General features: G+C 37.8%; 2 protein-coding genes across 2 annotated transcripts in view; one reads left to right on the forward strand and one right to left on the reverse strand.

Annotated features, from left to right (window-relative positions):
- Cd80 (CD80 molecule) overlaps window positions 1–4891 on the forward strand; it is a 30969-nt gene extending 26078 nt beyond the window's left edge. The window contains exon 7 of the mRNA XM_078044166.1: window positions 1642–4891. The gene's annotated coding sequence lies outside the window, so the exon portion shown is untranslated. The remainder of the gene's footprint in view (window positions 1–1641) is intronic.
- A 3608-nt stretch (window positions 4892–8499) lies between these two features.
- Timmdc1 (translocase of inner mitochondrial membrane domain containing 1) lies at window positions 8500–27951 on the reverse strand. The gene is made up of 7 exons (XM_078044167.1): window positions 27531–27951; window positions 26364–26529; window positions 23823–23911; window positions 22708–22775; window positions 13306–13384; window positions 10771–10881; window positions 8500–9465 (listed from the first exon to the last, which is right to left on the reverse strand). Exons 1-7 carry the CDS (start codon window positions 27722–27724, stop codon window positions 9315–9317), a joined length of 858 nt encoding a protein of 285 aa, XP_077900293.1. The 5' UTR covers window positions 27725–27951; the 3' UTR covers window positions 8500–9314.
- Between the last annotated feature and the right edge of the window lie 29 nt (window positions 27952–27980).

Raw genomic sequence — 27980 nt, forward strand, 5'->3', positions numbered from 1 at the left:
ATCATTAATGCTAAATTTTGGGGCTTCTACCTGCCCTTTCATTCCATATCAGCCATTACCAGGTTTCTTAGTGATGTCTTTTATTCTAGGGTCAGGACATCTGATCTGGTGGTTTCTGCCCTGATCTCTCACCTCTCACTTTATCAGGGCGAAAGTAAATGACAGTGACTTCACTCTGAGTTTTATCAGGGTTGTGGAAGGTGACTTATCAGGCTATGCCTGATGACAACATTGGAGGGCTCTGAGGCTTGTGTAGTGGGGACTGCTGTTTTATTTTAAAATGGAGTTACTTAGGCTAAGGCCCTTCTTAGGTTAAGGTCATCCTTACAAAGCCACAAAATGACTTGCCATGCCAGACCAAAATCTCCTTGGTTCCAAGGCTGAGTGGAGGCTTTTCAAATAGCTCTGGGTGGCCCTACACAGGGGATTGTCACCAGCCGTTCTTATAGTCAGAGAAGTAGTTAGATTCAATCAAATCCATTTTATTAATGCTCATCACACTTCAACACACACATCCTAATTCTTAAGTCCTAACTGAGTCTATACCCAAGGGTCCCAGATGCTCACCTATGCTAGAACTCGACCCAGGCCAGAGGAATCTGGTGCAGGTGAGGTGGCGAAAGCAATGGAGGTATCTCAGTCCTGTCAGCCCCACCAGCTCACAGAATTCTAGGTTTTTAAAGCCCTCATTCAGCTGTGTCTCCAGATGTTAGCTGGGTGGCGTCTGGGGCGTACCTGGTTACACCCTGGGTGTATCCTCTTACATCACTAACTTAAGTCTAAGTTCTGCAGTTCACATTACATCATTGGCACACTGCTTACATCACTCAATATTTAATCAATAATCAGTATAGTTAATAATCAATTCTCATAATATTTCTGGTACTCATATCAGGGATAAAACTCAGTGGTAGAGCACTCCTGGGTTTTGTCTTCTGTATCACAAAATAAATAAATAAAATAAAATGTCTTTTAGCAATATCTTTCTATTTCTATTTTATGGGGAGAAACCCAAGACTCCCAGAGGTGAGTGATTTGGCTGAGATTATACAGAGAAGGAGCTAAAGCAGGGCTCAAACTGGACTTTAAGCTCCTTTCACTACACATTTCTTCAATCTTCCAAACACTTACCCTGTTTTCTTTTTATTTCAGTGTATTGCTCATTTCTTGATACTGAAATCTGTCCTTTCCCCCCAAGAAGACCCAATAACTACCACATGGTTTTGAGAATTTGGCCTCTGAAATTCTGTATAGCCCAGAATTTATTTTCATGTCTTATACCCTTTACAGACTTCTACCTATGGAAAAGGGCAACCATGTCTAATGCCTCTTTGCCCCCCACACAGGAGAGTCTTGATCAATAGCATTTGATTGTTTAGTGTAACTGCTTTAATAAACACTTGCTTGACCATATATTTCATGTGGAGAAAATTAGTCTAGTTATAAATTCTCTCATACTTCCAAACTTCCTTCATATTCTTTAGCTATTAAGATTTATATCTATAATATTACCTCAAGCTACCTTTGAGATTAAAATTAATAGTAATAATTACCTTGAGATTAAAAATGCACAATTTATTTTTTTTTCTCCCTTGCAAATTTAGGGCTTAGAAAACTCATTTATTTATTTTGTTTCCTCAGGTTCCACCTCCGTTTGGGTGAGGTAGCTCTGGTGATCTGGATGAGCTCAGCCTGAATTTTTTTTTTTTTTTTTTTTAATATTGAAGGCTGTACCACAAAACCTCGTCCCCAGAACACAGACATGTCATCTTTTTCTGTTTTCATTTTTGGGACAGAGTGCTGCTGAGTTGCCCAGGCTAAACTTGAACTTGTGATCTTCCTGTGTCAGCCTCCTGGGTAGCTGGGTACAGACAATAAGCCAATGAGGCTGGCTCATTTAATATTATTATTTTTTTTCCTTTTTGCTCTCCAACTTCCTCATCAGATTCAGAGAAAACAGAAATATCCAAAATTAATTTCCTCTGATGTATGAGTGCATATCTTTTGTACCTCAAAGCAATAACGAAGTTGGAGAGGGACAGTTTTAAGTCATAGTTTACTGGTTCATATTGGACTGATAAGGTTGGTAAATGACAATAGATGAGTTTGACCTCATTTATAAAATGTTTTTAGAAAGTTCTCATTTAAAATGAGATTTTTTAAAAAATAATAAGCTATCTTCTGAGGTAATAATAATAGCCTTAAAAGTTGTGTTCCTTCTTGGTGTTCCTGGAGCCTACAAACAATTGAAAAGAAGAAAGTAGTCAACTGTGTTCCTGTGTTACTTATAAGTCCTCTTTCCCTGAAACTGCCTTCCACTGGACCAGGAGTGGACCCAGCTAACACCGGGCCAGATATTCTCATCTGAAAACGGAACTGGAGAGCAAGATGACCAAGTTTCTCAAATGTGACTGGATTTAAGATGTTTCATCTTGGCAGCATTCTAATGGGGCCAGATTCTAGGAAACATGGGTACGCTTTTAAGTGGTTGCTTTCAGAACAATTCATTGAAAAAAATAAAGGTAGTGGGCTGACAAGAACTTAAGGTAAAGACTCAAACATCAAAAAATAAACAGTAAAACTAAAAACACCAGGAGCTGCTGCTGCATTTAAGGTTTATAATCCTTAAACAATACCTTAAGGAAACCTCAAGAAGAAATTTGTAATATTTCAAATATAAATAATATATAAGTTATATTAAATTATTATTGTTATACTTGATAACTGTATTAGCTCTGAAGGGTTATGGGAAATAATATGCCTACAAGACCAAGCTACACTGTCTTTCTGTTTTTCCCAGGGGCTGTCATGAAGGAATATTATTTTCCATAACTCTTCAAGCTCTAATTTTAAAAAGTTTTGCTTTACTTGTATTATTGTGATGTTTTTGTGATATGAATAAAAATATTTTTAAAAACAACTCTTTCCTTTTATAATTTCTACTTGAAAGATTTGATTTATATGTGACTGTGAATAAAACCACAACAGCTGGGAGCAGTGGTGCAGATCTATATTCCCAGCACCTCGGGAAGGCTGAGGCAGGAGAATCACAAATTCAAGGCCAGCTGCAGCAACTTAGCAGGACACTGCCTCAAAATAAAAAATAAAAAGGACTAGAATGTAGTTCAGTGATAAAACACCCCTGGGACCAATCCCCACGACTAAATAATAAGGATAATAATAAAATTAAACAATGAACAGATTGGCTAACTGCCCCTTTGTCAGCAATTTATAAATGGGATAATTAAGCATCAGATCCCACAGCTTAATGGCTGACCCTTCAAAACAAATAGGTTCCAGAACAGGGAATAAAATGGATAAACTGTCCGGCCTTAATTCATGATCTGTTACTAAATGTTTTCCTCCTCCTCCACTTTTTTTTTCTTTCTTTCTTTTCTCTTTTCTTTTTGCAATACAAAGTGTTTGAACCCGGGGGATCTCTACCACTGAGCTATATCCTCAACCTTTTGTATTTTTTTATTTTGAGACAGGGTCTCCCTAAATTGCTGAGGCTGGGATTGAAATGTTAATGCCTTTAGAGCTCTTCCTCCACCCTTATCAAAATAACCTGCCCCCTCCCAACCTGTTGCTAAGATAACCTGTCCTTGGAATTGTCCCTCTCCTACAGGGAGTTATGAAGTTGTTGATTAATACCTCCAGGGCTGCTTCCTGCCTGGATCACTCCATTTGGCTCTTACCACTGGGCCCATCTGCTTCTCACCCTTTGGCCATTCCACCTGGGCCATCTCCTGAGCCTAGTCTTATATGTAGAAAAAGAGAACTAAGAGGGAAGAGGCGGGAAGATAGGGATATAGCTCAGTTGCAGTGCTTGCAGTTGGTAGAGTGCTTGCACAAGGCTGTGGGCTCAATCCCCAGCACCACCACCAAAAAAAAAAAAAAAAAAAAAAAAGAAGGGAAGAAGGTAGGAGAACAAAGAAAGTCTAGGGTGTATAAAAGGGGCAGGACACCCTCATTTCTTGGTATACCAGGATACCAGCTCCCTCCTGGGAGAAACTGTGTTGCTCTCTTTTAAATAAACCCTGCTTTATATGCTTGCCTTGGTGTCTTCTCTAATATTCAAACTTCAACATGTGAGGAAGCAGTTTTGTCACCAATGCTGCGCCCCTCCCCTGACTCAGGCAATGGCAAGGCCCTACTGAGGTGGATGGCGCAAGGCGTCCATCCTCTGGAGGAGCGCAGTATGTTTCTGGGAATGGGCTGATTTGTTTTTGTATTCCTTTAATAAGAATAGTTTTGATTTCTCATATGACCATTAAGTATAAAGGAAAAATCATGACTTTCCCAATTAGTGTAACTACTTCTAAAGCATAGATCTGTTTGCTCTAAATGCAATGATTCAGCTGTGGAGTGTAAATTGTTAATGTCTAAAGAAAAACTCCCTGTATTCCTGTCAGGGAAGTTTTTGAGAAATTAAATTAAAATCTAGAGAAGAAAAATTAATGTTAAGAAGATAGATTAGTGCTTAGTACTGGGCAACTTGTTCTTGTTCCTGTGCACAATGGTTTGTGCTCTTACTTTTGTTTGATTAAAAGTAATAACAAGTCAACCCCTTGCCGTAACCATGGCACCGGTTCCAGTCAGTAAGTCAAGAAAGAATAGTCAAGGTATAGGCCAATAGTTTGGGACATTTGTAACTATTATTAAAAGTTAACTAAGCAGAAACTGCTCAAAGCAAAACGCGAACTGAAAGTACAAATGCTTGCTTATGCATAAGCCAAGATACATTCTTCTATTCTAATTGTAGCTATGTAATATTTTGTTTTGTTTGAATAATGATTCCTGTTTTGTAACCACAAAGTACTGTAAGCCTGCCAAAATTAAAAGTATATATGATCAACTTCACAAGTAAAGATTGGGATCAACACCTTCACTTTGGTGTCTGTGTTGTTTCTCCACCCCCTCTTTCGCCGACTCCTCACCATCCGTTCGTCTCCTGAGACCCCCTGTTGGAGCTGGTCTCCGACACACCAAAAACCGGCGCTATCAACATTACTATATCTGAGGTAATAATAGACTTCCATAGGGCTTCCTTAGATCCCTAAAGGTGGCTCTGCCTCCATGGTATTTCTGGACCCTTCTGAAATCAGCACAGAATTAAAAAGAAGGAAGTAGTCAACTTGTGTTCCTATGTTATTTATGACTCCTGTTCCACAAGTCTCTTCCACAAGAAAGAAACTTCTCAAGTAAGTTATCATAAAAGGATCAGACCCTAGTTGGGTGAGAGAGCACAAGCCTGTAATCCCAGCTATTTGGGAAGCTGAGGCAGGATGATTATGAGTTCAAGGCCAGCCTGGCCTCAAAATAAAAGGGCCAGGATGTAGATCAATGGAAGAAAGATTAACCCCCCACACTTCTCCCTCATTCAATCCACTGTACCACAAGACAAGAACAACAACAACAACAACAAAAAACCAAAAAACCCTGACTCTCCCAGCCCTAGTCACTCAATAAAAGGCTGGGCCATTCTTGTGTTCACAGGCAGTTTTGACTTCCCTTTCAATCTTGGCTGCGGGTTTCTGTTCTCGAGACTAAAAGGCTCAGGGGTCACTCTAGTTTAACTGGGCTGTATGAAATAACCACACAAGAGACACAAATACTTTTTTCTTTGGCCACACAAGAGACATAAATACCTTTTTCTTTGGGGTCGCTGTGACGGCTCCTCTGCCCTTAAGGGTCCACAGAAAGAGAGAGATCGAGAGCACGTGCTGACCCCTTTTATTGAGGAGAAGCTATTCAAATGAGGCAAGGGGTCAGGTTTCAGGGGGCTGAGTCTATCTTCATGATGTCCACTGTCAGCAGGTTGATTGACACCTGGGTAGGCCACACCCAAGGGCACAGTAAGAGGAGGGGACACACACAAGGCACTTCCATGGAAGATTCTATCCTAAACAGGCAAGGGGTTATATTACAAAGGAACAGGTGAGCACAGCTTCACCCATGAGGCTGTAGCAAGACACACCCATTTCTGTGACTGAGCGCCTCAGCACCCAGCTGGGGAGTGTAACTCAGTCACCCTTAAGGTTGGCCTCCCACACTTGGCTGTTCCCTTCAGCTGGAGGCAAAGGCCCTTCCTTCTCTGCCCCTGCCCCCAACGTTTTGCCTATATACTCCTGCTCACTTGAAATAATAAGATTGTGCCATTAATATAGACTGGACATATTTGTGACTTCCCACAGGGTCACAATTTATTGAATAACAACAAATTCACAAGCTGTATCACTTTTATAGGTTACAATTCTTCAAGTACTGAATGGGTCCCTTGGTAGGAACAAGTCAGGTTCCTTCATTCCAATCTTAATTACTAAGATCTAGAACATTCAAGTCACACATTGCACCTTACACACTGATAAGGTATATAGCTTGCAGAAAAGTGAAGAAGGGTTAAGGTGGTTAGAGTTCTAGGGGGCTGCTCTGAGAGTAAAGATAGACAGCAAATACAAATTCAAGAGATACTGCAAGTGGTCAGATTGGAATTACTAAACATCCCCAGAACTTCAGGATCCAGAGCAAGGAACTTATTCTAGGCCAGGGTCCAGACAGCAGGCAAGCAGTTTCAAAGTGGGCTGCATCAAACAGGAAGATCAAGCTGAGTGGAAACCTGGGGATTCTGATGGTCTGTTGGCAGGTTGGTAGGTGCCCCGTGGGCCCCCATAACCAGTCTTGGGATGCTTTTCCTTTTGTGAATTTCAGGTAAGGGGGTTGTATCTGGTGAGATAATAAGCTCATGGGTCTCAATTTCTTGATAAGCTCATGCATCCATGTGCTTCTGATTTAAATCAATACATTCACAGGTAGTCATTTTTATTAGCACTATTAATTTATCAGTTTGTGCCTTATGGTTATGCTGTGCAGATGGTGGGTTTTTTTTTTGTACACATCAGGTACGAACAAGGGATATTGTCATTCTATTTTAGCCCATTTACACTCAAAACAGAGCAATCCTGGCAAATTACTGCTTTCCAAAATGGAGTAGTTCAGAGGTAGGCAGGTCCTGAAAACTGCTGTTCTAGTCATCGTGGAGTAACTTAAGGCAGGGCACAGCCTGCTCTCCACATTACTTCACTCAGATTCCATTCTTACTAGCTGGCACTAAGACAAAAGTTCCCATCTCTGGTATCACCTTACAAGGGCTCCTACTTTAGATGCCAGTCGCCAGCCCTAGGTTGTTGCACCTGTGCTTCCTACTGACCAGCTATATAGTTGGGTTCCCATGACATCTCCTTAGGTTTAATTTACTAAAATAGCTTATAGAACACAAACACTTTACTGGTTTATTATAAATAGTATTACAAAGGAAACAGATGAAGAGATGCATAGAGTTCAGCAGGGAGAAGGGGCACAGACGTTCGGGCAGGCTACTCTCTAGGAACCTTCTCAGGTTCAGCTATCTGGAAGCTTTCCAATCCCTGTCCTTTGGGGATTTTATGGAGGATTTATTACATATGCCTGATTGATTAAATCCTTGGCCATTGGTGATCAACCTTAACCTTTGGTTCTTTTCCCCTTAACCAGAGTTTGTGGGGTGGGACTAAAAATGCTTGCCTCCACTTCTGCTTGGGTCTTTTGGGTGAACAGCCACATCCCCTCTGGAGATGGATGCTAGCCATCACTCAACTAATTCACATACAAAAAGACATGATCTCTTTGGAGATTCCAAGGATTTTAGGAGTTGTATGTCAAGGATAAAGACCAAATATATATTTCACAATATTATACTTGACCTAAATAATTTCACTTAGTATCCAATCTCAAGAAGATGCTATTTCTTGACAGGTTGAGAAATCTGAGAGGTAAAGTAAAATGGCTTTGCTGTGGTTCACATGGCTGAAATGGAGAGCCAGTGTTCTGCTTCTGGAGCCCATGACTGTAGCTACTATTTACCCAGCTCCGTAGACCTAACTCTTGGGGAACAACAGTATTCTTAAAGTAGGAGCAGAGAGGCCCAACACTAAAACAAAATACTAGCAGCTTTCCCCCCTTTATATAGTAGTTTCCCCCAGTTTGAGGGAGATACATTTCAAAACCCCCAATGGATGCTTGAAACTGTAGACAATTCAGAACTTTATATAGGTGTAGCTACTAGTGATGAATAAATGGGTAGAACATAGACATGCTGGAAAAAGGAATGATTCCTGTCCTGGGAGGCAAGGCATGAGAGTTTATCACTCTACTCAGGAAGGCACACAACTCAAAACTTATTGCTTATTTATTTCTGGAATTTTTCATTTAATATTTTCAGACCATAGTCTGAAAGTGGAACTTCCAAGGTGGGGAATGCTGAACACCTAGTCCAGTTTTGTTTCCTTCTCATTTACTAACTGCTGAAATCTGCAAGACAGCTTTCTTAGGCAGCAGCTCCAAGTGTAGGTATGGTGTCTCTCTTCTACACAGCTCCTGCAACAATACGCAACACTTTTTATCAGCAAGACTGAGAGGAAACAAAGTCAGACTGTTTCTTCAATAATGTGACTTACTTCCTTTTTAACTTTGTATTTTATTTCAAATGGCATAGAAGTCATCTTTGATTCTTATTAGAACAAAGCAAAACACTACTATACATTAGCCCACAATGGTTCAAGGGCCCAAGAGTTTTACAGACCACCTTCAATTACAGCCTGGTCCTGCTGGCTGGTTGTTTCTTTTCCTGCTGATACCTAGTTTTTGTTTGTTTGTTTGTTTGTTTTGTTTTGTTTTTTTGGTGGGAGGTGGTAACTGGGAATAGAATCTAGGAGTGCTTTACTATTGAGTTACATTCTAGCCACACACACCCCCACCCTCCCCCCCCTTTTTTTTTTTTTTAATTTTGAGACAGGATCTCAGTAAGTTGCTTAGGGCCTTGCTATGTTGCTGAGACTGGCCTCAAATTTGCAATCCTCCTGCCTTGGCCTCCCAAGTTGCTGGGATTATAGATGTGCACCAGCACACCAGGTTAAGGTACCCATCAAAGGACTACATGAGCAAATATACAGCCTATAGAATTCAACTTTAATATTTTGGGAATTTTTTTTTTTTACTTATATTTATAAAATCCAGGGTAAAGAAATATAAGCATACAAATGGGTCAAAAGATCAATACAGATATAAGTATGTATTTAAATTTAAGGATAAATAAAATGAGAATTGAGCAGCTCAATTCTTGATTTAAAAAAACAGAAAGAGAGGAGCAAGTCACTGCCACCACAGGAGCCAGTGGGTACATGTGTCAGCAGGCTGGTCCAATGCCAGAGGAGACGGGCACTGGCATTCATGGCTACAACAACATAGCTCCCATGAGTTTCAAGTCTGGAACATTCTCAATCCTTATCTTGTTTTTCTGGTGATGAAGGGTTTCTAGGAAGGTTTAGCAGGACTTCAATTTTCTTAGCATCCTCCTCAGACTGATTTTTCTGTAGGCTGTTTTCAATTTCCTGAGGGAGGAGCTCAGTAAGTTGCAGTCTGGCTTTCCTGTAATCAAAGAGTAAAAAGGATGTAAGTTATCCATTTCTTAGGTCTTACAGAGATTTAAAACAAAAATTATTTGTCTTACTTTCCTTGCTTTGGTAGGCAACTTATGAGCAAACACTATTCCTTGTGTTTCATATACAATGACTTTTCTCTCTCCTGACCTGAAACTCACAAGTCAATCACGCATGATTCCTACATTATCAAAACAGATGGTGTCATGGTGAAGGAAGCCATATGTACTCAGGAGTACTAGACAGCAGCTCATTATGCTCATCTTACATAGAATCTGCACAGAGTTTGCACTAAGTCTGAATACCCTACCTAGTAAATAGAGATTAGTGTACCCCAGGAAATGGCCAGGTGGGATACACAAAAATTTTCATGCTCCTTCCTCAGTGACATCCCATTCATTAACAGCCACTATATCTATTCAATTCCTCTGTGCCTACTGCAAGAAGGAAAAAAAAATTTTTTTTGGTACTGGAGATTGAACTCAGGGGCACTTGGCCAATGAGCCACATCCTTAGCCCTATTTTAGTATTTTATTTGGAGACAGGGTCTCACTGAATTGCTTAGTGCCTCGCTTTTGCTGAGGCTGGCTTTGAACTGGTGATCCTCCTGCCTCAGCTCCCAAGCTGCTTGGATTACAGGCATGCGTCACCATGCCTGGCTGATGTATAATTTTTCAATGTAGGAATTTAACATGTTTTGTATTCCTATAGATATAAACAACATAGGGGCTACCACTTTTTAAACAAGCCAAGTAAAGCCCCTTGATGTGTATTACTTTTAAGTAATTTCGTATGTAGTCAAGAACATAGGAAAAGAAAAATATGCAACCAAATGAAACTTTAGATTACAAAGTATCTAAAGAAAGATCCTCACCAAATTGAAATTAAAGTTAGTGCCTTTCATGTTTCTTTTCTTCTTAATTAAAGAGAATAAGACCAAGAAGAGTAAACTTTTCTTACCCGGGTATAATGACATGACATGCCTGTCATCCCAGCAACTTGGGAGGCTGAGGCAGGAGGACTGCAAGTTCAAAGCAAGCCTCAGCAAATTAGCAAGGCCCTAAGCAACTTAGTGAGACCCTGTTTTGAAATAAAAATAAAAATTGCTGGGGAAGTGGCTCAATAGTTAAGAGCCCCTGGGTTCAATCCCTAGTACCAACCCCACCCCCGCAAAAAACCAAAAAAAACCTTTTTTGTGTTGGGTGGCAAGTTAGAGTACTTGGGTCAGCAGAGCATCACCCACCAAACAGCTGCAATTGGAAAGCCAGATCCTCTAGTCTTAACATCTCCTTACCATTCTTCCTGTTTCAGCTCATAGAATGCCTTTCGATCCTTCTGTTTTCTCTCCTGAACAGTCTCACCATAGTACTTCTGAAGTGCCATCATCAGGCCTCCTACAGGAGTGCTGAGGGAAAGTGGAGAGAAAGCTTAGGGAAAGAGTCCTCAGACCCCATGACATGTGAGCAACTCTACTAAGTAATAGCACTGATCCACTTGTTCACTATCAGATAAAAGAACTTTGATAATTAAAGCATCTTTGTTAATGTACTTAACATCACTGAACAGTACACTTAAAAATGGTTAAGATTAGGCTGGGGTTGTGGCTCAGTGGTAGAGCATTTGCCTAGCACGCATGAGACACTGTGTTCGATTCCCAGCACCACATTAAAAAAAAAAAAAAAAAAAAAAACTAAATAAACAAAGGCATTGTGTCTATCTACAACTAAGAATATTTTTAGAAAATCGTTAAGATGGTAAAAACTATGTAATATGATTTTATAATAAAAAATTTGCAGTTAACTTCAATACTTTGCCCCTATAAGTCAAGCTGGTATATTACCACTACAACAAAAATAATGTCAACAGTGGATGTGGCATGTTGAATTTTTTTAATTAAAATTTTTAAAAAGAACTAAAAAATCTATAGTATTACCCTCCCTCCTGAAAAAGGGGTGGGAAAAGGAAGTAGATAGGAAGAGAAAAAGAGAGAAAGGAGAATGTTTTTTATTCATATGAATGTCAACTAATGAAAACAGAAGGATTAATAGAATTATCATAACAATAGTTTGTAAACATAGTCAATTACAGCATGGATCATTAATGGATCATAAAAGCCACTAGAGGAAAAAGTTGGACAGTAGGATATTAACATAGTCTTATTCTACAGACACTTAGTATTCATGACTGGAAGGGAATACCTTTGCAATGGATAAATTCAGTAGATACTGCCTTAGCAGAATTCTAAAATAGTCTCCCCAAATTTGCTTTCTTAATTCCTTCACTGTGAACAGGATGAGATATTATGCCTATAACTGCATTAAGTTACATGGCAAAATGGATTTTACAAATATAATTAAGGTGACTATTCAGTTAAATTTGAGTTCATCTGGCAGACAGAAGCAGAAGATTCAAAGTACAAGGAGTACAAGAAGGTTTCAAGGTGCTGCTGCTGTTTCAAACTGGAGGGGACCTGTGGAAGGAATGTGGGTGGCCTCAAGGAACAGAAAGCAGCATCTGCTTCATGGGAAGCAAGGAAACAGGGACCTTGGGCCTATCGACATGAAGAGCTGGATTCTTTCAACAGCTTGTATGAGCTTGAAAGCAGATTCTTCTCCAGAACCCTGAGATAAGAGCACAGCCTGGCTAACACCTTGATTTTTACCTTGTGAAACCCTAAGCAAATAAGCTCACCCAGGGCTGGGTTGTGGCTCAGTGATAGACCGCTTGCCTAGCATGCTTGAGGTATGATTCCCAGCACCACATTAAAAAACAAACAAACGAAAAACCTAAACAAAATAAAGGGTATTGTGTCCATCTACAACTAAAATAAATAAATAAATAAATAAATAAATAAGCAAGCTCACCGGGACTTCTGTTCTGTGGGATGATACGTGAGTATTGTTTTAAGGAGTTAGTTTGTGGTAATTTGTTACACAGCAATATAAAACCAATGCATCAAGTAATTAAAGTTAATATTACTTAAAGTGGGTGACATGTCTCTTGATGTGATACAAAGAGGGTACTGCTTTACCTATGCTGTATTCCCAAAAACATAACCTAAATCTAATCATAAGGGGACAATCAAATTTATTTGAGAAATAATCTGAGCATTATAGTGATAACTGAGGAATTTTGAATATGGATCCTATCTTAGTAGTATTAGAACAATGTTTATTGTAATAATTGTATTTTGATTTCATCCTAGGAGACACTGGTATATTTAGGGGTAAAGTATCATGAGGTCTCAAAAGCTTTATTCAAGGGAAAAAAAAAAGGAAATGAAAAAACATATCCCACACATATACAGAGATACAGAAAACAAATGTGGCAAGATGTTAAAAATTGGTGAAACTGGGTGAAAGGAATATACTAATTCATTCAACTTTTCTGCAGGTTTGAAATTGTTCAAAATTAAATGTTGGGAAAAAAATTAATCTATTAAGTTAAACCAAACCTAACCAAAAAAATTTCATAAAATGTGCTTATTAACTGTTTTATTCTTCCAGCTCCTTCTAACTACCTTCATTTAAGTTACAAATAATCTCAGGTATTAGTGATATATAAATAGTTTTTGTTCAGTGAAAAGGAATTTTGAATATAGACTCTATCTTAGATAGCTGTATTAAATCAATCTTAAATTATTTATTGTGATATGTAAAAACAATTAGGGTAGAATTAGAATTGGACAAAGTCACTGCCAATACAAAACTAACAATCCTTTATAGGCTCTCATTATTAAATATGTCCTTTGAAAATGAATGATAATTTTAATAGGCAAGGCATTAATAAAAGATGTACAAATTTAAAATACGATCATTTTAACACTTACCCCAACAAGCCTCCAATTATACCACCAGCCACCAGGCCTCGAATGCCTAAATTCATTCTGAAAAGACCTCCAGTGACAGCTATTTAAAAAGAATAAAGTTAACATTAAATAATCTTTGAATACAATAATTCCATTTTAAATTTTTCCTTCTATAATACAGTCCCCTAAGTGAGCTTCCTGAGCCTACTATTAACATACCACTATAAGAAAATATCCCATACATAACTTTCCATCTACTTTGCAGATTCAAAAGAAGAAATCTCTTTTACAAAAATAAACGCTAGGGACTAGGGTTGTGGCTCAGTGGAAGAGTGCTCGCCTGGCATGCATGAGGCACCGGGTTCGATCCTCAGAACCACATAAACGTAAAATAAAGATATTATGTCCACCTAAAATTAAAAAAATAAATATTTAAATAATAAATAAATAAATAAACGCTATTTTAATGGATCCAATCTCTTCTCATTTTGCTCGGTGTTGGTCTATTTACATTTTAAAATCTGCATTTTATTCACTTCCACCTCTTCTATTTCTTCCTTTTTCAGGGAAAGTTCACCCCCAATAAAAACAAAATCTTCAAGTAGCCCCAGTGGCTAATGCCTTTTCCCAGCCTCACCCAGTCTGCAGCTGCACTGCAGCTTAAATAGGCCTGCAAAGCAATGGCCTACAGTGCCCCCTGGTGGACGATGGAATGGTATGCACCTCTTTAATTTCCACTGGGATTGCATACATCTTATGTTCATTAATTTTCCTCTTTCAAGAAGCACAATGCAACTAATACCATTACGAATGGCAATATTTGAGGCTTATAATTTTATTTGAATATTCTATATTTATTCTTTACATTTCCTAAGTGAACAAGAACAAAAATCATCATTACCCAGAGATAGTAATTTGGTCTTATTTCCCTAGTCTCACAAACAAAATCTTTTTATAATGGGGCCACACTGTACATACTACACCTTTTATTTTCTTTGAACACATTATTAAATTTCATATCACTAAATTTTCTTCCACAATTCTATTCCATGGATGTACTACAAAGTATTGTCCATCATAGGTATTCTATTTATGGATGTTTTAAATAAAGGTGCAATAATTCCTGTACATAAATCTTTGTACATTAGAATAAACTCATAGAAATGGAATTCCTAGGACAAAAGACACAAATATTTTAAAGGCTCTTTTCTGGGGGAGGGTACCAGAGATTGAACTCAGGGGCACTCAACCACTGAGCCAGTCCTATTTTGTATTTTATTTAGAGACAGGGACTCACTGAATTGCTTAGCACCTTGCTGTTGCTGAGACTGGCTTTGAACTCTAGATCCTCCTGCTTCAGCCTCCCAAGCCACTGGGATTACAGGTGTGCACCACCATTCCCCACAAAGGCTTTTGACTTAAATTACTAGACTGCTATTCAAAAAAGTTGCACTGTTACTTCCCCATTAAAAATATGCAAATACCCTGTTTTGTGTTCTCTTATCTTTCCTACTTTAATAGACCAAAAGTGGTATCTAATTTAAGTCACATTTCCCAAGTAGCAGAGAAAGATAGTTGTTCTACCACAGGTTTACAAGTTATCTGTGTCATGTATTTGAAAGAACAAATTCATGTTCTTTTTCCTATTTCCAACTGAGATATCATTCTCTTTGATGTGTAAGAGATTTTACTGATTACCTGCTTACGTTATTTTGGGATTGTTTACATACTTTTGTAGTACTTGACATAGATAAGTTTAAAATTTTTATGTGGCTAAGTCTGCTAATAATTTCCTACTTAAATATGTATACATACACATATGTATATACATACATACATTAACATATATTCCCACTTAGAAATCAGACATACATCTACTTCTATTTGTCTCCAAATATTTTGTGCATTTTTTACATAACCATTTTAATGAATTTTAATTTGTTTTGTTGTAACGAATAGTTACAATTTTATTCCCTTCTAAACAGCTAATAATTGTTTCAGTCCATGATTCTTTCACCATCAGTCTGAACAATCACCTTTGCTCTAGTTTAGATGTTTGGGTGTGCTTCGTTTGTTCCTGATCTTTAAATTCTGTTTCACAGATCTGCCAATACTCCACTGTTTTTGTTGTAATTTTATTCACATTTTAATTTATGATAGTTGCAAGATCCCCTAATTATTCATGGAAATTTTTTGCTATGCTCACAGAATCTGAATTTTAAAGGCTTTAACACTGTATGAAGTTCTTTTTTAAAAAAAAATCTAATTTTGATTTAAATTATTTTCAATGAATACTGGGTTAACTGTATTAAATGTAACTCCATATTTATTATTATTTTATGATTTGTAATTTTCTTCATAGAGGTTGTACATTTATTAAATTTATTCCTTACGTTACACTTCTGTTACTATTATAAATATAATTATTTTTCAAAGCATCACTCTAGGAATCTATATTGTTTCTTCCTTTCTAAAGCATTGCCTTTGTCCCTTCGGTTAATATATTTTTGAATTTTACTGAGGCATAATTTGCATACCACAAAATTAATCTAAATGAACAATTCAATGATTTTTTAGTAAAAATATTTAATGGATTCAGTGTGCAAAGGTCAGCATATTTTAGAACATTTCCGTCCTCACAAAAAGATTTCTTGCGTCTGCTTGCAGTACTCCTGTTCCCAACTTCTTCTTAGGCAATCTATTCACTTGCTAGCTGATTGATTTTCCTGTTCTGGGCATGTCTCTTTTTCTTTTCTTTCCTTTTCTTTCCTTTTCTTCCCTTCCTTCCTTCCCTTCCTCCCCTTCCCCTTCCCTCCTTCCCTCCTTCCTTCCTTCCTTCCTTCCTTCCTTATTTATTTTTTAATGTGGTGTTGAGGATCGAACCCAGAGCCTCATGCGTGTAAGGCAAACGCTCTACCACTGAGCTACAACCCAGCCCCCTTTCTTTTTTTTGATACTGGGGATTAAACCCCGGTGTACCTATCCTCAGCCATATTTAATTTTTATTTTTGAAATAGGGTCTCATTAAGTTGCTCAGATTGGCCTCAAACTTGTGATCCTCCTGCCTCAACCTTCTGAATTGCTGGAATTATAAAGGTGTGCCTCCAGACCCAGTTCCATTTTCTTAATAATGCCTTCTTTTGAAATATAAAATTTTGATGAAATCCAATTTACATCAACTTTTTCTTAATTATGCTATCATATTTAAGTCTTTGCCTAATAAAATGTCACAAAGTTTTATTCTTGCATGTTCTTTCTAGTTTTATAGTTTTAGCTCCTACATTGAAGTCTTTGATCTCTTGAGTTAATTTTTGTGTATGGTATGAAGGAGCAAAGTTCACCCCTTGTACAAGGGACTATGCAATACTCCAACACTCCACATGCCTGCCACCATTGAATTAGTCTGGCATCTCTGGAAGCCAACTGACCAGAAATATAAGATACAGATTTCTGGACTCTCCATTCTGTTTCACTTACCTATCCTTAGGCCAATATAGTGCCTTGATTACTATAGTTTTATAGTAAGTTTTGAAATTGGAAAGTATACATCCTCCAGCTTTATTTTTTTCTTTTTCAAAATTGTTTTGCTTACTCTGTGTTCTTTGACTCTCCAAATAAATAAATAAATCAGCTTGTTAATTTCTGCAAAAGATATTTTAAGCTTATTGGGATTCTGACAGGGTTTTAACTTTAGATCAATCTGGGGAGAATCACCTTCTTAATAATCTTTAATCTTCACACCTAAAATCTGGATCAGATACCAAAATGCTAAAATTGCACTAATAGGATATTAAAAGGTTTATTACATACACAACGAAACTTAAGGAAGAAACCAAGGTAGGTTTCTAATTATAAAAATGATCCAAAAATGGCCTTAAAGAGGTAGCAGGGTGACTGGCCTGGGTTTTTATAGTGGTCGAAGGTAGGATTAGAGTGAAAGCTTTGTACAGACTGGAGCTTGCATGGTTTAAACCACCTGCTGGTACCAATAAAGGTGGCCCATAGTACTTGGGCTTTTTTATGGGAGGAGGAGGAGACAGTATTGGGATTTGAACCCAGTGGCACTCTATCACTGAGCTATAATCCCAATTCTTATTTATATTGAGACAGGGTCTCACTAAATTGCCCAGGCTGGCCTTGAACTTGTGATCCTCTTGCCTCATTCTCCAGAGATGCTGGGATTACCATGCCTGCTAGCACTTGGGCTTTCTTGTCTTTAATTTTTTTTTTTTTTTTTTTTTGGTCTTTTTTAAGAAGAGGAAAAGTTGGGCTGGGGCTGGGGTTCAGCAGTAGCACACTTGCCTGGCACTGGGTTTGATTCTCAGCACCACATATAAATAAATAAATAAAAAATAAAGATCTAGTGACAACCAAAAAAATTTTAAAAATTTTTAAAAAGAGGAAAAGTTTATTTTTGCTCATGGTTTTAGAAGTTTAGTCCGTGAATGGCCCAGTCCACTGCTTTGGGCCCAAGGTAAGGAAGAATAACATGGTGGAAGGTTGTAGTGGAAGAACTGTGTTCACTTCATGGTGGCCAGGAAGCAGAGAGCACTTGGGCTTTCTTATTGTCTTGTTAAGATGTGGGACACAAAGAAAGGGGACTTCCAGTTTTTGATGTGGTATAAGATTAGAATTTATCACTCCATTCTAATAAGTAAAAAGCTAAATAAATTGAAAACAACTACAACTCTTTTCTTAGATCTATCATAGATGTGAGGGGGGACCTCCAAGTATCCAAGAACTGTGGGAAAACTTCAAAAGGTTTAACATGAGTAGATGGAATGGAAGAAGAAAGAAAGAAACTCGGTAAATGTTTGAAACAAATGGAATCCCTCTACATTAATGTCAGAAAACAAACCAAATTTAGGAAGCTCAAGAAACACCAAGCAGGATAACTGGCCCCCAAATTACACATGGGCATACCATTTTCAAACTGTAGAAAATCCCAAGATAAAGAAAGGAATACTAGGCTGGAGATATAGTTCAATGGTAGGGTAACTTGCTTAGCATGTGTAAGACCCTGAGTTTAATCCTACACACATACTTTCTTAAGAAGCCAGAGAGGAATAGGGGGACACCTTCTTTACCTGCAAAGATATCTACATAAGACTTCTAGAAACCACACATGCAAAGTGAGAGTAGGGGGAAATATTTAGTGTTAAGAGAAAAAAAAAAATCACCGACAATGTTCAATCCATTCATGTAATATTATTACTGATATGGTTGGATTAAGGCCTGCCATTTTACAATTTCTTTTCTGTTTCTTCTTTAATTCCATTTTGATCTTTCTGATTTAAGCTTCACCCCCAGTCATTGTTATTTTCCGTTTTCAGACAGGGTCTTTTTTGAGTTGCCCAGGCTGGTCTCAAACTTGATGATCCTCCTGCTTCAGCTTCCTGGAGATTACAGGTGCTCAGGATGCCCATACTTCTAAAGTTACTGTCTTATTACTTTGTTCCAATGAAACACTACTCTTTTACCACTTTTGTGCTCTTGTTGTCCTATCTGTGGTGTATGTAGTTAAATTCAACAATACAATGTTACAATTATTGTTTCATACAACTTTATGTATTTTTAAGGTTAAGGATCAAATTAGTTTTACAATGTTTTATAATAACCTACCCATTTACCATTTCTAGTATTTCCATCTCCTCCTGTGGACTCAGGTGATAATTTGGTGTCATTCCCTTATTACAATATAACTGCACTCCTTCCCTCTCCTTTTTGCTACTATTGTTCCAGATATCATTAAATGTTATGTACCTGATGCTTTATTTTTATTAGTTTTGTCTGTTTTTTTTTAGAATCTCCATGTTGCCTTTAATAGTTACTTACATAACCACCTTTATCAATACTCTTAACTAACTCTTCATGTAAATTTAAGTTAATCTCTGATATCACTTCCATTTTTAAAGGCAGATTTGCAAGCAATGAATTGTCTTTATTTATCTGGCAATGTCTTTATTCTGCCTTTTTTGGGGGGCAGGGAGGGGTACTGTGGATTTAACCCAGGAGTGCTTAACCACTGAGTTATCAGCAGAACTTTTTCTGAGACAGGAGAGTCTTGCAAAGTTGCTCAGGGTGTCACTAAATTGCTGAGATTGGCCTCAAACTTGCAATTCTGCCTCAGTCTTCAGAGTTGCTGGCATTACGAGTGAGTGCCACCATTTCATTTTTTATTTTTTTACTTTTTAGTATTGGGGATTGAACTCAGGGGCGCTTAACAACTGAGCCACATCCCCATCCCTTTTTCTTTTTTGAGACAGGGTCTCATTAAATTGCTTAGGCCTCACTAAATTGCTGAGGCTGGCCTTGAGCTTGCCATCTTCCTGTCTTCAGAGTTGCTAGAATGCCTTGAGCCCAGGGAAGAATTGTTTTTCTTGCTGCTTTTAAGATTTTCCTTGTTTTTCAATAGTTTAAGTATGACATATCTAGGTACAAATCTGTTTTATGTTTTTCTTAGAGTTTGTTACATTTCTTGGATATGTAGATTAACGTTTCTCATCAAATTTGGGAGTCTGTGGCTATTATTTCTTCAAATACTTTTCCTATTTCCTTTCTCTCTTTCCATACTCCATCTGGTATTCCCATTCCGTATGTGTTGGAATGCTTGATGGCGTCCCATAGACCTCTGATGTTCCATTTGTCTATGTTCACTTTTTAAATCCTGTCCTTCAGAAGAGATCATCTATCTTCAAGTTCACTGAACTTTCTTCTGCTACCTCAAATCTATTGCTGAATTTTTCCTCTTCAGTAAATTTTAAATTTCTATTATTGTACTTATTACCTCCAGAATTTCTATTTAATTACTTTTATGATTTCTTTCTTTACCGATATCTATATGTTAACTCACTGTCCTCATACTTTTAAGAGCCATCATGTGAAGTCTTTTGTTAGTTATGTACACAGACAGGCCCCATCAGAGGAAATTCCCATTGCTTTTTTCCTAGTGTTTCAATGTGACTTTGTTGTGATTGTTGAAAACTGGGACATTTTAAGTTATATGCCATAGCAACTCTGGAGTTAGAACATGTCCCCTTTAGGGGCATGGCTGTGGTTCTTTATTTATGTGATAACTTGTCTAGACCAGATTTGTGGAGTCTATTTTGCTACAGAGTATAGCCACTGATTTCTGCTCTCAGTTTTTATTTTTATGTCTCCCATCCTAGGAATTGCACCAGCTTAGTTGTCAATGATTCATTAAAACAATAAGACTTGTATCCTATACAAGTGAATTTGTCTGTGGCTTAGGGAATACATTTAAAAGTTATTCAGTTTACATATCTTTTTTTTTTGGTTTTTACTTTTTGTGTTCACAAGGACTCGCATCTACCCAAAAAGTAGCTTGTTAGACCCCTAACCTGAGTATACTTGGAACCTTATCCATGTGCACAAGCTTCCAGGGCATATGGGGTAAATATGATCTCATTATGGCTCTTTTTGGCTTTCTCTCTTGAAGACAGGATCTCACTATATTTCCCAGGCTGGTCTTGAATTCCTGAGCTCAAGTGATCCCTCTGTCTCTGCCTCCCACACAAGGACTACAGGCATATCAATGCAACGCACCAAGCTGTTTCTTTGGTTTTACTGTTCCTAAGATCCTCATTAAAATTCTGCCTCATCCGCTGGTCTATGGCTTTTCCTGAAACAGTATCAAAATCTCAGGCTAGCTGTGTGATGTTTGAATTCCTTGATTGAAACTGCTTTCAGCAACCTCCCTACATTTTCTGTGCTCTGCTCCAAATGTCAGTAACAAAAACCCTCGAGTAACAAAACCCTCTCAGCCTACCCTTCCTTTGTGGGACTTTTGCACCACAGAGCTGGAGGCTCAGGATAAATCACCACAGACTCTTATTGCTCTTACCAAGATTCAGTAGACATTCTTGAATAAATGCTTCTCAATTTGTCAGGTGCCTTAGATCAATTTCCAGTATCTTTAAAAAGTTGTTTTTTTGATAATGTTGTTCAGTGTATTGGTTCTTTTTGGGAAGAGGGTTTTCCAAGATCCTCACTAAGATTTTGAGATAAGATCTTTTGAAGCTGCTGAGGCTAGGCTCAAAGATGGCAATGCCCCTGCCTTAGTCTCCAAGTCACTGAGATTACAGGCGTGTGCCACAATGCCCAGCTAATTTTGCAACTTTATGTAAGCTTGAAATTATTTCCAAATTAAAAAAGAAAATAGATCTATCTTTTAAAAAAAATTTTAGTTGCAGATGGACACAATACCTTTATTTTATTTACTTACTTTTATGTGGTGCTGAGGCTCACAGTGCTCTACCACTGAACTACAATCCCAGCCCCCAAATAAAAAAGTTTTAAATGTGGCATATGTATTTGTGTTTTTTTATGCGAGAGAATGTACGTGAGTTAGTGGACAATTGAGTGTATAAGACGTTTAGCTTCATTTATCATTCTGAAAACATTTTGATTTTTTTTCTTTTTTAATGTTTATTTTATACACACACACACACACACACACACACACATATACTTACACCTATGTATGTATAATATACATATATGTATTTTGAATTGACAAATAGAAATTATGTGTGTGTATGGTGTATGACATGATGTTCTGAAATATGAAGACACTAATAATGGCTAAATCAAGCTAATTAACATAAACATTGCCTCCCATATTCATTTTGTTTGCTAGTAAAAATACTTAAAAAAATCTTCTCTCTTATTAACTGTGAAATATACAATAGATCAATGTTAACTAGTCACTATGTTGTACAACAAATATCTTAAAACTTATTCCTCCTAACTGAAATTTTGTATCCTTTGACCAACATCTTTCCAATTCTCCCAAACTCCAATCCCTGGTAATCAACATTCTATTCTCCATTTTTAATGAACACTTAAAAGAGGTCTAGTAGAGGAAGAAGCTTTAAAAGAAAATCATAACTCTTACCACGAAAATATGGTTCTTGCTACTTCATATGACCAGTCTCATCCTAAGCTACTCTTCCCTTCACTATGTTTGAACCACATTAACCTGTTTCTAAGGAACTTTATTGCCATAGAGTCCTCCCCTTGATACTTCTGCTGCTCTTTTTTGCATTCTTCAGATGTCAGCTTAAATGTTAACTTTCTCAGAAAGGCATTCTCTGACCACCTACTTCACTTTAAATCCCCTTGTCCTATGTATTTGTTGCTTCCTATCACAGGAACCTGTTTTTTCCCATCCTCATGAGACTTTAAAATTCAATGAAAAAGAAAAGGATCTTATCTGTTTATTCATTAAGCATACCAAGGGCCAAACCCAAAGCTGTCCATAAACACGTTTGTATTGAATGTTGAATGAAGTACAATATGAAGCCAACCAAAGAACTCAGTACTTCTGATTTGAAAGTCCTTACATATTTTCTAAGCCATATTTAAGGTTGAAAAATGTAAGCAAGAACAAAAATGTCTTACCTCCTGCAATGACAAAATGGCTCATAGCATTTTTATTTCGGTACACAGTTAATCCAGTGTTCACTGAGCTGGGATGGAAGAAAAACATACAATTCAAAGCATATCCCATTTACCTTCTTGACTGCTGTTCTCATTAAAATGATAGGTATGACAAAACTGAATCTTTTTTTTTTTTTTTTTTTGAGGAAAAAAAAGCGTTCTGGTCTATTCAGCTAGAAATTAGCCATACTAAACTACTGTCACATCAAAAGAGATAAGGCCAAAAGGAAAAAGACAAAGAAATTTAAAACTTAAGCAGGTCAGAATAAATTATATTGAAATTCAAAAGAAAAATCACTGTCTTTCTTCAGTGATATTCTTCCTCCCTCAAACTCTTCCTGCCTCCAGAACAGATGTACCTATAGTTGTTAGATTAAGAAACATTTATTGCTGGGTGTGGTGGTGCACACCTATAATCTCAGTGGCTTGGGAGGCTGAGTTCAAAGTCAGCTCAGCAAAAGCAAGGAGCTAAGCAACTCAGTGAGACCCTTTCTCTAAGTAAAATACAAAATACGGCTGGGGATGTAGCTCAGTGGTAAAGTGCCTCTGAGTACAACATTAAAGGTGATTGTCTCATTTTTCAAACCATCCCTTTTTCTAAAAAATAAAATTCCATTTGATTTTAATAGTCTTATAGCCACCATCATCATCAATAAATGATGAAAATTTTTTCTTGAATATTCAGAAATAAAAACATAAAAAATTGAAACATAAAGGTTTTGAAATTTCTCTTTCTTAGGAACATTGTATTTTTTTTTAATATTCATTTTTTTAGTTTTCGGTGGACACAACATCTTTGTTTGTATGTGGTGCAGAGAATCGAACCTGGTCCTCACGCATGCCAGGTGAGCACGCTACCGCTTGAGCCACGTCCCCAGCCCCCTTGTATGTATTTTGATACTAGTTGGTAGACCTCTATCAGTTATACCCAAAACTACAATTAGTTAGACCAACCTCTTAGATAAACAAAAGTTCTTGAGAAAAAGGCATTATGAATCACTTCAACATGTTTTTATAATCTCAAAAGATGCACTACAAAAATATCAAGACTCTCTCTCAAAACTTAGATAACTTACTTGAATATAGTCACAAACACTGCAGTTCTCCAACTCCAGCGCCAGCCATATCGAATGAAGCCTCGTGTGGCAGCACGATGCGCACATTGCTAAAGTTTATAAAAAAGCTGTGAGATTCCAAAACACCTTGATGCTTTCCTTATTCTAAAAATTATGGGGCAGGAGGAATGCCAGCTATAAATTAGTCAGATAGAAATTGTTATGAGCCAGGCTATATGGGCAATGACCAAACAGACTCCATTTTACCCTGAGACTCCAAGACATATAAGAAATGCTTCTCCCATGGGAACACTCTGCCTCTAACAAGAGTTGCTTAGCAGAGCATGTTTGGCAACACAAAATGGCAATTCTCATACAATGTAAAATTGTTCTTTCTTTGGTTCCCATTTTTCTTGGGCAACGTACCCTGTCAGAGATTGATTGTCTAGATACCAGTAACCATTCTCTAACTCGTACTCAAGTAGGGTCATTTCGACCCATGTCCGTTGTGCTTGCTTGCTGCTATGCCAACCTAAAAGTCTCATGGGAAATACCAATGTACCCATTGCATTGTTATGCTAACTGCTGAATTCAGATTCTGTACCCCTGCTTGCTTGCAGTTTTTGCCTTTAAAGAATCTGAAATGCTCAGGCTTGATGCTGTTCCTTGAACAGATAGTTATGGGTCCTTCGGGGAGCAGTTGCAGGCCAGCCAGCTAAATAACGACTCTCCGATTCGGACAAAATGGACTTGATACATTTTCTGAGAGGTCTGTCCCATAACAGAAATAACATAAAAGTCTCTAGAATTATCATTCTTTAAGTACTAAGGTTTAAACAAGTCTCTTGTGCATCCTGTTTTATCAGGAGATGGAAAAGAAACAGAATTGCCAATGTCAATTGCAAGTAATCCATCAACTAAGAATCTAAAGCGAATCTATCTGGCAACCACCATGACAGACATAAATCAGTATTAGACATGTTCTTCATTAAAACAAAACAAAACAAAACAAATACTCCCAGTGGCACACACCAGTAATCCCAGCGGCTCGGGAAGCTGAGACAGGAGAATCTTGAGTTCAAAGCCAGCCTCAGCAAGAGCGAGGTGCTAAGCAACTCACTGAGATCCTAAAGTACAAAAAAAGGGCTGGGGATGTGGTTCAGTGGTCAAGTGCCCCTGAGTTCAATCCTTGGAACCAAAAAAAAAAAAAAAAAAAAAATCAACTAGGGGTTCATACACCCTTCACATCCTGAGTTCAAACCCCTAGCACCACACACACACACACACACACACACACACACACACACACAAAAAAAAGGATGATGAGATTAGAAAATGGTCATTTGGCAACCACCACAATAATAACTAGTTCAAGCAAGAATCATAATTGAATGCCAAAATTAGATTTAAAAAATTGGATATTTACTAATCTCAAAAAGTCTAACAAGTATCTATAAAATACTTTCTATTAGAGAGAGGAAAAAACAGTAATTTTATGGTGGCTAAACTTGGCAGATATCATCTTAAGCAAAGTAACTAAAGTAAAAATCACCAGTAAAAGGACAAATTGATATCATATGCTTCTGATCAACTGTGCTGAGAATACAGTATCAATTAATAATAAGTATCAATAGGGTAACCTGCCAAAAAAGTATAGCATGAGTCAAATTGAAGGGCATTCTACAAAATATATGGTCCACAGTCTTCAAAACTGTCAAGGTCAGAAAAGGCAAAGAGAGAGAAATAATTCCAGACTAAAAGAAACTAAAAAGTGGCATAAAAGACAAATTTAACATGTAATCTATAGCTCCTAGATCAAGTAAAAGTTTTTATTTATTTTTTAAATAAATGAGATAAGCTGAAGAGCTAGCAAAATTTACATAAGGTCCACATACAATAGTGGACCTTATGTAAATAGTGGTCCACCACAACAATATTAATTTCCTGAACTTGATCATTATAACTGTATTTGGTTTTATAAGAAATGGCCTTGGCTTTTGGAAATACACACTAAATTATTTATCATGTCTATAACTTACTTTCAAACAGTCTAGAAAAAAAATAGTATTTATTATACAGAGAGAATGACAAAACAAACATGGTAAAACATTAAATTTTACAGAATCTGGAAGAAAGGTATGTAGGGAATCTTGTGCTATTTTTTTGCAACTTTTCCTTAAGCCTGATGACTTCAAAATAAAAAGTTAAAAAAAGAAACTTTTCTTGGGACACAGTGATACATGCTTATGACAGCAACTATGGAGGCTGAGGCAGGAGGAATCAAGTCCAACGCCAGCCTCAGCAATCAAGCAATACCCTGTCTACAAATAAAAAATAAAAAGGGCTGGAGAAGTCAATCCCAGTCATAGTTGTGATCCTATATGCCTATTTTGAAGAAGTCTAATAAACAATGTATACACATTACACATCAGCATGAGGACTTCTGTTGTTATTTAGATTAATTTTTTAAAAACCCTCCTAAACTACAACCTAACAGAATGACTATGTGTAAATAGCTAAGTTTGTATGCCCCTAAATACTATTTAAATCACCAGTACTTACCACAGCATCAAACCGGTTATGATAAATTTCTGCTTGGCTCTGCTCAATGTAGCGTTGTTTAGCATGAACAAAAGCTGGTATTCCACCATATGCCCAGCCAATGATGCCTGCTGAAGCTGCTGCCCTATAGATATTCTCAAGTTCCTTTGAAATTCTCTGTTGTTCACTAAAACATCAAAAAGAAAACATGTTGAAACATTATCCAAAACACTATGAAGAACTATCCAAAATGCTACCAAGCCCAGTGGTGCATGCCTGTAATCCCAGCAACTCAGGGGGCTGAGGCAGGAGGATCACAAGTTGAGAGACAGCCTCAGCAACTCAGCAAGGCCCCAAGATGAAGCCTAAATAAAATAATTAAACACAAGTCTGTCAGTTCCCTTGCTACAACTATCTCAGCAATATTATAAAGCTTCAATTTTAATTTAACCCCTTGATAACAGCGTAGTGTAGTAAATTACTTCATGATAGGGTAATCTTTTCACAAGTGATTAATAAGTTAATGAATTAAGTGTTTTGAATTATTATAAATAAATTCAATCTAAAGGGTTATCTTCTATTTTAAAATCTAGTTATGATGAGAAATGGCAGAGGGTATAGCTAAACACTACGCTGGTATAGCTCAGTGTTACAATGCTTGCCTAGCAAGAATAAGGCTCTGAGCTCATTCCAAGCACAGAACAAAAACAACAACCCAATAGTTGATACTGTTTAATTCTTCCTTGGGCAAAATAAAAAACTGACAACCTTCTCTGGCCCTCTTCAATCTCCACTTGAGGGGCGGTGAAGGAACATTATTGGTCATGAAATACCAACAAGTCTGGGATCAAAAGAAATACAAAAAAGAATATTGGAGTAGATTTCTGCAGACATGGATGTCAGTGGTTTCTAGCTTGGCCCAAATTTTCTTACCTGTAAAATTAGGGCACTGATTTCAATAGGAATACATCCCTATGTACCTAAGTATCCATCCCTAGGAGCTCTTTCAGTGACCCTTAACATTAAAAACCTATCAATCAACTATCAAATGGCAAAATCAGGATACAACCTTCTTCCACAAATATTAGAACCTCTAACCTCACTTAAAAATAAACCACCACCCCTGGGTTCTTGGCCCCAGGCTAATTCTTTCGTGGCCCCTCCCCACAGACCCTGGGCATTTTTTACTCTCTGACAAACAGCTCCCGGAGGCGATCCCAACCGGATTCCGGGTAATAGGGTTCTTGGACTAAGGAAGGCAACTTCTGATTCTCCACCAGAGATTCCGAGTCGGCAGCCACAGCTCCGGCAGCAAAGACTCGGGAGGAAGGACGCCGTGCCCTGCAAAAGAAGCTCGGGGGAGCCGGTGGCGGCTCCTCCATGCCCTTTCTCCACCTGCGGACACACACTCTTGCGCACTCAGAACACCAAGGCCGCCTGAAAGCGCCTTTGGAGAGAGTGTGGATAACTGCACGAATCAGTGAGAACTACGGAAGCAGGCCCGAACTAATGCACTGCTTGATCCGCTGCCACAGGACGTAGACATTCTCCCTCTCAGCCCCAGTATCCCTTTGGAGGTCCCAGGGAACACGAAACAGGAAGTCCCGCCTCCGTCAGGACAGAGGCAAAAGACGGGGC

The sequence above is a fragment of the Ictidomys tridecemlineatus genome, chromosome 3 (assembly GCF_052094955.1).
Source record: "Ictidomys tridecemlineatus isolate mIctTri1 chromosome 3, mIctTri1.hap1, whole genome shotgun sequence".
NCBI lineage: Eukaryota > Metazoa > Chordata > Mammalia > Rodentia > Sciuridae > Ictidomys > Ictidomys tridecemlineatus.

Excerpts from the sequence above, each read along its gene's own strand:
- Timmdc1 (XM_078044167.1), bottom strand. The coding sequence starts at position 27,724 with ATGGAGGAGCCGCCACCGGCTCCCCCGAGCTTCTTTTGCAGGGCACGG. Across the intron at positions 26,530-27,530 it reads CGGGAGCTGTTTGTCAGAGA|TGAACAACAGAGAATTTCAA; the intron begins GTAAAAAATGCC and ends TTGATGTTTTAG. Across the intron at positions 10,882-13,305 it reads ATAATTGGAGGCTTGTTGGG|CACTCCTGTAGGAGGCCTGA; the intron begins GTAAGTGTTAAA and ends ACTTTCCCTCAG.